The 9,585-nt window shown below is 42.1% G+C and overlaps 1 protein-coding gene across 1 annotated transcript; it reads right to left on the bottom strand.

The window, feature by feature from the left end:
- Positions 1–2,813: 2,813 nt before the first annotated feature.
- On the bottom strand, positions 2,814–8,381 carry LOC110621444. Its single transcript, XM_043959366.1, has 3 exons — positions 7,929–8,381; positions 3,469–3,585; positions 2,814–2,873 (listed from the first exon to the last, which is right to left on the bottom strand). Exons 1-3 carry the CDS (start codon positions 8,379–8,381, stop codon positions 2,814–2,816), a joined length of 630 nt encoding a protein of 209 aa, XP_043815301.1.
- Positions 8,382–9,585: the final 1,204 nt, after the last annotated feature.

The raw sequence follows: 9,585 nt of genomic DNA on the forward strand, positions 1-9,585 counted from the left end.
GGGGGCACGTTAGGCTGCCGAAGATTGATGACCAGGCTACCTATAAAGAGCCCTCAGATCGGAAATGGGCGAGTTTTCTCCCCATTCTCGAACTCAGGTGAGTTTCTGCCCTCCCTTGGTTGCTTGTGTGTCTTCTCTTCAAAATCCTTCAAGTTTTCATAAGATCTACCCTTGGTTTGAAGTTTTGAAGCTAAAATAGAAGTTTTGGGAACTTGGAGCTTTGGAGCTTGGATTCTCCACACCTCCGAGTTAGAGATCACACCACCCTCAATCTTCAAGAGGTAAGTGTAGATCTTTGCTTCCCTAGTGTTTTTATGAAGTTTTATGAAGGTTTTAATGTTTGAGTATGGGTAGAGATGCATGTTTAGGGTTTATGTGGGTTTTATGCCCAATGTATGTTATGTGATGATGTGTTGAGGAGTTTAAGTTAGTTTCTTTGCTCTCTTTGCTTGTGGGAGTGTGTATGCATGCTTGGGAGAGAGTACGTGAGGTTTGGGGTGTTTTGGAAGGTTTTGGAGGCTGGTGTGCAAAGGCTGAGTTCTGATGAACTCAGGTTCGGCCGCCGAAGGTGGTTTCGGCCGCCGAACATGCCTTTGGATGCATGGTTTGGCCGCCTAACCTTGCCCCCGAAAGTTGAGTTGTGGCTTGAAAGCAGACTTTCGGCCGCCGAAGGCAATGTTCGGCCGCCGAAAGTGCCTGACTTTCGTCTCTGGAGAGAGGGTTCGGCCGCCGAAGGTGCCGCCGAACCTACCCGAGTTTCGTCTCTGGAGGAGACTTTCGGCCGCCGAAGGTGCCGCCGAAAGTGCCCTGTCCAGCCGTTTCTTGGGTGTTTTCCATGCATGTTTAAGTGATGTTTAGAGGGGTTTTTGGGGAGTTTCTTATGAGTTGTTAGAATGTGTTTAGTACCTCATGTGAGTCCATCTGTGTAGGATTGGACCTGAGGAGAGGTGTCTAGCTTCAGTGCTAGTTGACCCAGAGTTTGTTGAGCAGTGGCTTCAGGTGAGTAGAACTAAACTTAATCTTTTACGTTAAAAGAAATCTAATGCCTAAAGCATACTCATACATCATGTTATGTAATAGGATGATTGCATTAGCTTCACCATGCCCATGCACCATGTTTATATGTTATAGGATGATTGCACTAGTTTCACGAAGGTGACGCATTGCATAATGTGCTATGTATATGATGTGATGGGTGGACCAAGGCGACCTCAATAGCCCGCAAGTCTGTCAATGAGTCTTTGTCAATCGGGCGAGTACATATAGGAAAGCCCCATGAGAGCTCCTTCGGGGCCAAGTTTTGACAGAGGGAACGTTGGGGTCATGTCTAACCCTGAGGGGAAGGACGTTACGTGAACCCTCTAAAATCACCCGCAAGAGGAAGAGATTTGCTAGTATGAACTCAAGCGGGGGTGAGATGTTTGTTGTGATATAATTGTGATATGACGCATTTCATGAAAGCATGAATAAGAAGAATAATTGAATAAAATGTCTTTATAATAAAATACATAAAAAGGGTGGAACAATAAAAGGCATAATAATATACCTAAAAATGGAGGAACTAAATCAAATGTTTTTCTCTGTTTCTACTCACTGGGCTCTTGTAGCTCACCCCATTCCCTTAACCCCAGTTTTGCAGGGCCAGAGTATGTCAAGCCAGAGTAAGTCAGAAGAACTATGGGATAGAAGAGGTTCAAGCATGGGTTGCCATGTTTGGTTGTAATAGCTTAGCTTGTTCTGTTTATGTTTATGTATAAGGAGAGATGCTTATTGTATATGTTTATGGAGATAGTATGTGATGTAAGTTGCTAAAGAGATGATATGTTATGTAATGCTATGAATGCTTTGTATGCTTGTATAGTTTAGTTGTGGACATGATGATGATGACGATGTATGGACATGTTGTGAGCATATGAATGAGTAGAAAGAGTAATGTTATAAAGAGATAGAGCCAAGTTAAGAAAAGTATAGATATACCATGTGTTGTAGCATGAGATGTATAGAATTGTGCTTTGCCTAGAGAGTTGGTAAATCCCTTTTTGTTATGCATGATCTTGAGAAAATGTTTCAAATGTTATGAGTTTTGAATGGCCCGTGAGGGAAGAAAGGGTTCCAATCCCTTGACCCAAAGCGGATATGTTTTAAAGCAAGCTTGATGACCCATTTGGTATGAGGTTCTATGTTTTCATGCATAGGTCAAGCTGAGGTAAGGAAAACAAGTTTAAAGGTTTTTATGAGACCAAAGCTTAAGTTTTATGAAAAAGTTTGATCATGCACGGGATTATACCTAAAGTTCAGGATGTATAGAGGCTTACTACGGGTCCCGGCGGCCTTAAGCCGATCTGGATCCTAGTGCCGAGCAGTTTGGAGCCGTTATAGAAGGGTACCGGTTTCCGGGCTGTTACACAGCTGCTGTCCTTGCTGAATTTGAAGCTAAAAACGTTGAGGCAAGAGCTCCAATGGCACAAGAAAAAACTCTTCGCGAACTAGCAACACCCTTGAATGATCAAGAACTATGGTGCATCACTTACCCACCTTTGACAGCCCCTTTTAAGCTCAAAACCGGATTAATTCATCTCCTTCCAAAATTCAGAGGTCTAAAAAATGAGGATCCACACAAGCACCTCAAAGAATTTCACATTGTGTGCTCAACAATGAGGGCTCAAGGTATTTCCGAAGAGCATGTTAAATTAAGAGCTTTTCCCTTTTCTCTTGATGATTTTGCCAAAGAATGGTTGTTCTATTTACCACCTGGATCCATCACTTCATGGGATGGGATGGTGAGAGTCTTCTTGAGCAAATACTTCCCAACCTCAAAAGCTATTGGCATCAAAAGAGAGATCAGTTGCATCAAGCAAAAGGATTATGAAGAGCTATATGAATATTGGAAAAGATTCAATCGATTGTGCACAAGCTGTCCTCAACATGACATCTCTGATAAGTCACTCATTGAATACTTCTATGGAGGTTTGCTACCTTCGGAAAGAAAGTTCATAGATGCAGCATGTGGAGGATCAATTGAATACAAGTCACCTCAAGCCATAAGGGATTTAATTTCCACCATGGCAGCAGCCTCACAACAATTTGGAGACCAAGAACAGCCACCAAGAAGGGTGAATGAGGTGAGTACATCCACTTTAGCATCCTAAATTTTTGATCTCACCAATGCTGTTCGTAGCCTTGTTGTGGGTCAAGCCCAACAAGCCCAACAAGTCCAACAGATTCAGCAACCCAAACCATATGGAATATGTGGAAACTTGAGCCACCCTACTGACCTATGTCCCTCCCTTCAAGAAGAGGACCAGCAAGTAGGAGGATTTAATGGGCAACGGAGGTATGATCCCTATTCTAACACCTACAACCCAGGTTGGAGGGACCATCCAAATTTCAGTTATGCAAGGGGCAACCAATATCCAAGCTACCAGCAAAGAAATCAACCTCAAGCTGCACCTCAAAAGTCCAACACACCTCTTGAAGAGATTGTGAAGTCCTTAGCAAATACGGTGCAAAATCTGGAGCAACAAATGAGCCAAATGGCCACTTCAGTGAGCAAACTTGAGTCTCAAGGAAAACTACCCTCCCAAACTGAGATAAATCCAAGGCAAAATGCTAGTGTTATCACATTGAGGAGTGGCAAAGAGCTGTAAGATAGCAGGCCTGAGAAAATGCAAAAATAGGTCATTGAACAGAATCTGCCAGAAAGTGATAAGGGCAGTCGATCTGCCCAAATCACTAACCCAATTGCTAGGCAGACTAAGCTGCCCAACAGTAGCGATCTGCCCAAATCACCAGAGAAGGCAGAAGTCGATCTGCCCAAATCAACAGATCAGGTAGAATCCAGTCATAGGCAGAAAATACAGCAACCAGCAGAAAAATTCAAGGTACCTCCCCCCTTTCCCAAGAGATTTGCAAGATCACAAAAAGAAAAAGAAGAGAAATAAATACTTGCAACCTTTCGCAAAGTGGAGATCAATATACCTTTGCTTGATGCTGTCAAACAAATACCAAGGGACACTAGCCAGGAGGATGAGGAGAACAGGAAAAATTTGAAAGAAACGGAAGAGACAGCATGCTGCACAAACTGGTCTAGAGGCGATTTGCCCAAATCACTTGTACAGACAAAATCTAATTTGCCCAAATCACTTGAACTGGCAGAAATCAAATCAACAATGCAGACAGATTTTGATTTGCCCAAATCATCAGTGCAAGCAGAATTTGATTTGCCCAAGTTTAGTACCAGATTGCAGCCACCTTTTATGGAGAAATATGAATTGGAGTTCAAAGTGCTGCCTAATCACCTCAAAAATTCAAACATAGAGGCTAGAAGCACAACTCACTTGAAAGAGAAAAAACTAATCATGTTACTTCATGAGTACATGAAAAAAATAGGATGGGTTATAACCAAAATGAAAGGTGTGCTGCACTTCTTACTTAATTCTGTTGGGATCCTTTTCCCTCCCCCCATTACTTGAGCCTTTCAAGTCAGAAAAGTCCAGCTCGCGACTTTAAACTAGGGCGCTACTGGGAGGCAACCCAGCAGAGGTGATTTGTGCAAATCGATGGGAAAATCAGCAAAACTTAACTACAGCAGAGATGACAGTATAGGAGACAGCAGAAGAGGCACCACAGCAAGAAGCAGATGAGGTACCACCAGAAGCACCTTAAGACCAGACAGTAGAGGCTCGTCTCAGCAGAATAGAGGACATAATACATCATATGGAGCACCTGTTGCAACTGCTGGTGGACCACTTCCTGCCTACAAGCCATGACAGACAGTGATTTGGCCGAGTGATTTGCCCAAATCACCTGGCCAAATCACCCACAGGCCAGGAAGTCCCTTTCTCTTTCCTTCTTAATTTTTTTATATATTTGTTTAAACATTGAGGACAATGTTTGCAGTAGGTGTGGGGGTACTGTTGGATTATTTTTGCACTATATTTTGCTTTCTTTTTGTCTCTCTTTGCATCTTTTTGCCCTATGACATACACCAAAATTTTTTTTTCTTTTCACACATTTTTCTTTTGCACACATTTTTCACTTTCTGGACACACACAGAATTTTGTCTTAGCTTTTGCTCTACTCAGCATAGATAACAAGGTAAAAAAAGCTTCCTATCTCATGACCCCATTGATTTTCCACCCCTTTAAGCCTAAATTGAATCAATTACAGTGTGCTACCTTCACTTTGGAAGTTTTTTTCTTGAATTGAATCCTTAAATTTGCTGTGGTCAAGGGAAATAAAAATATAAATACATGCAAATAAAAAGTTAGTGTAACTCCCTATGAGCTGATTTGCCCAAACTATTATGAAAAGAAAAGAAAAAGAAAAACCAGCACAAAGCACAAATCATAAACCTGTTCCAATGGTCAAATGAGCTATGAACAGAGCTAGTAGCCACTTGAACAAGTGACTAACTGAGTAACTGGAAGTGGGTATCACCAATATGCACCTTCGCGTAAAAATGTTGATGACTTTTTCAGGCAAGAATAAAGAAAAAGTGCTGCTGAATAAAAAGTGTGTTTAAAAAGAAGGGCAAGTTACTCTTAGAGGGTTGCATCAAGATTAAAACAAAAGAATAAGCATGATTGAACCAAAAACCTTTCTTTTGGCCATGGTAGGTGAAAGGAAAAAAGGAAAAGGGAGAACAACCTTAGTGCATGTACTCTATACTGTGATACTTTAATTTGGGAGTCTAGGGGGGGCTGATTAAGTGGTACTTAGGCTCAAAAGAAAAAAGAGCTTGATTGACTAAGTTGTTTGTTGCTTGAGGACAAGCAAAAAGCTAGGTGTGGGGGTATTTGATCAAACATAATTTAGCCACATTTTTATTATCTTTATTATTGCTTAAATACACATTTTCCAGCTTCATTTATGGTTTTTGTTATGTTTTTACAGGAAAGGAAGAAAATGGAAAGTTGGAGAAAAAGTGCAGAAAAAGCTGAAAAAGTGATTGGGTCAGAGTGATTTGGCCAAATCAAGCAGAGGAAGCTGAGGCAGAAACCTGGAAGCTCACAGAAACGATTTGGGCAAGTGATCTGCCCAAATCACCCACCCAAATCACTTTGACGCAGAGAAGGACAGCAGAAGTGGGAAAATGTGCAGAAAACCAAAATTCAAAAGTGGAGAAGTCCAAATCCATTTCAAACACTGCAAGATCAGTCCCAAGAGCCACGAAAAGGGTCTTTCACTTGAGGAATTCCATTCACAATTAAATACAAGATCCAAAGAGGAATCAAAGACCACAAAAGACCAAGTCAAGATGGGGATTTCCAAACCCTAATTGGATTAAAACTCTCAAGCTATAAAAGGAGACAACATCTAACCCAGCATCATCATCTTCTCTCCACAGCAGAATCACTGCAGAATTACAGCAGCAAGTCTGCGGCAGCCTTTCCATCTTCCTTTCTTCTTTCTTCTGTGATTTTGTCCACCATGAGTGGCTAAATTCCATCTTTTCTAGTTGAAATTGGGGATATTCAGATTTGTGATGAATTGGGAGATTTAAAACTCCATTATTAAACTCTTATTTGATTTCAATATTTATGCAACTTGATCTTTCTATAATTATTGCTTTGCTTTTAGAATCAATTAAGGCATGTTGCTTTTAATTGCTTGAGTAATATATTGTTTGAATAATTTAGGTCCGTAATTGCTTAGATTGTTTAAACACAAGTATAATCAGTTGCATAATCTAAACTTGACCACGCGGTTGGCAAGGTTAGAGTTGGGTTTCTCTAAGTCCTAATGCAGTTAACAGTTGTTCGATGCTAAAAGCCCCAAGGACGTTCCTTGGCAACTTATTAACTAGAGTTTGATTAGCAAACGTTTCCTAATCAAACTAAAACTAAGGAGGAATTTGGATTGTGAGAAGCGTCTTCCACGTCCTAAACTAACTTATTGAAATAAATAAGAGTATCAAAAAGATCAATGATCAATTCTAAACAAACTGAAATAGATCCACGCTTCAACTAGAATTCTTATCCTATTGAAATTCTCATCTATTTAAATTATTGCTTTCTCTTGCTATTTAGTTTTAATCATCAAAACAAAACCCCCCTCTTTTAATTATTTGTTATTTACTTGTCCAAGTCATTATTAAGAAAATCCGTAGTATCAAATCCCTGTGGTTCGACCCTATTGCCACTATCTACAAGTTAATTGTTGATTGTTTAATAGGTTTATTTTTGACGGCTTCGACAATCGCTATCACACGGTGAAGATCCGTGCTGGACCTGAAGGACCTTCCCCTTGGGAACCTGCTGAAGAAGAGGTTGTCCCTCTCCCTCTACCTCGCCCTTTACCATGTGATGTGGCTAAAGCTGCTGGCTGAGCTACGCTGCCAGAAGCTGTCTGTTGGGACTGAGTCATTCTAGCTGCATTGGGACACTCATGTGTCATGTGCCCCTCTTGACCACATCTATAACAAGTTGTAGTCCCAAACCGACAAAGCCCTTTGTGCGGCTTACAGCACCTCACACATCCAGAGCTATCTGAACCAGAGCTTGAACCACTACCCATTCCCAGACCATACTTCAACCTGTTCCAAAACTTGTTCTTCTTAGTCTTCCTAGTGGATTTGTTCCACTTTTTACTCCCCGTGGTAGCTGCATTAAAGAAGAGAGATCAAATCTTTTTGTACTCGAGGTCTTGGAACTCGGGGACTTTGCCTCCTGTTATTTTATTGTTCCCCGTATGATGGCACTAGCCTCCATTTTTCTGGCTGTATCCACTATAGTGTGGAAACTCTCTCTCTCTACCGCTAAGATCAAGGAGGAATACCTAGAGTGGAGTCTCATGGTATACCTCCTAGCCTTCTTCCGGTTAGTGTCATAAGCCTGACCCACAAACTGAAGCAACTCCAGAAATTTATCTGTGTACTCATCCACACTCATTTCTTCAGTCTGTCATAGCTGTTCAAACTATATTACCTTCAACTCCCTCGAATTGTCTGGAAAGGCCCATCCTGCAAACTCATTTGCAAACTGTTCCGAGGATAAGTCGTCCAGTTTTTGGTCCACATAATTCTTGAACCACTCTTTTACCTTCTTGCACTCTAGAGTGAACCCCGCCATCTGAATGGCTCTACTGTCATTGGCCCCTAGCTCATTAGCTATCATTTTCACTGCTTTAATGTACTCGAACGAGTCATCCCCTTCTTTACACTTAGGAGCATCCAACTTCAGATAATATGTCATTTTAACCTTTTTCCCTGCTGAGGGGTTAGGTTTGGGAGGTTGAGCTTCAGGAATTACTGGTTCTGATGGTGGGGGAGGAGGTGGTGCAGCACTCTCTGGGTTAGGCTTTGCCAGATTCTGATAAAAGGGTGGAGGTGAAAACATGGGATAAGGTGGATATGGTGGGTAATAGGGAGGATAGGGCATGTGTGAGGGGTACGAGTGGTAGCTAGAGTAATCTAATGTTCCTCCCATCGGATACGCGGGTCCCTGTGGGTAAGGTTGGTGTTGAGGTGGGTAGGCAGATCCTGAGGCCTGAGCGCCTCCTTCAGACTCTCTCATACCCTCTCCTTCAAAACTCACACCCAGACTTCCATCTTTCCTTTGATCATCCCTTACTGTTTCCTTGATATATGTAGACATTCAGATAATCTGTAATTTTAACCTTTTTCCCTGCTGATGGGTTAGGTTTGGGAGGTTGAGCTTCAGGAATTACTGGTTCTGATGGTGGGGGAGGAGGTGGTGCAACACTCCCTGGGTTAGGGTTTGCCAGATTCTGATAAAAGGGTGGAGGTGAAAACATGGGATAAGGTGGATATGGTGGGTAATAGGGAGGATAGGGCATGTGTGAGGGGTACGGGTGATAGCTAGAGTAATCCGATGTTCCTCCCATCGGATACCCGGGTCCCTGTGGGTAAGGTTGGTGCTGAGGTGGGTAGGCAAATCCTGAGGCCTGAGCGCCTCCTTCAGACTCTCCCATACCCTCTCCTTCAAAACTCACACCCAGACTTCCATCTTTCCTCTGATCATCCCTTACTGTTTCCTTAATATCTGTAGACATTGTTTTCGGATCTATTCTTCTTCTATTTACATCAAAAGTCCTTCTAGGGTCCCTTGACGTTTCACCCCTGTTAGTCCTACTTGACTGTGCTCTTGACGGAGCGGCAGGGGAGAGGGCATCCATACCCTCATTTTCAAGTGGAACTCCAGTCAACCGTGCAGATCGACGTGAGCCTCGCATCCTGTCTTCTGAAAAGAAACATTCATCATATAGACATTAGCATCATATGGTTCATGTGGATCACACATAACATATCAACAATGCACATGCATACAGTCATGGCATCACACATCATCACACTTTCATCAAGACAGGACTCTATATGTAATACCCGGCTAGAGTTCGGCATCGGAATTCTACTTTTCGATGGAGTTTAAGATGCCGAGAGTCTCTAGAAGGGTTAGATTTATGTGTTTTTAAAAGGTTTTGGTATGTTTCATAGTTTTAAAACATAAGGAAATGAGTTTTTGAGTGAAATGAACCAAGGCAGAAAAGCCAGGTTCGGCCGCCGAAGTTGAGGTTCGACCGCCGAACATGCATGGCTTTCGGTTTCACGTGTGACCGCCGAAG

The sequence above is a fragment of the Manihot esculenta genome, chromosome 8 (genome assembly GCF_001659605.2).
Source record: "Manihot esculenta cultivar AM560-2 chromosome 8, M.esculenta_v8, whole genome shotgun sequence".
Classification (NCBI taxonomy): domain Eukaryota; kingdom Viridiplantae; phylum Streptophyta; class Magnoliopsida; order Malpighiales; family Euphorbiaceae; genus Manihot; species Manihot esculenta.

Coding starts and splice junctions, on each gene's coding strand:
- LOC110621444 (XM_043959366.1), bottom strand. CDS start 8,381: ATGCCCTATCCTCCCTATTACCCACCATATCCACCTTATCCCATGTTT. Junction 3,586..7,928: donor ACAATTCGAGGGAGTTGAAG/GTAATATAGTTT, acceptor GATTTATCTCAG/TTTGGGAGGGTAGTTTTCCT. Junction 2,874..3,468: donor CTTCACAATCTCTTCAAGAG/GTGTGTTGGACT, acceptor ATATTCATATAG/CTCTTCATAATCCTTTTGCT.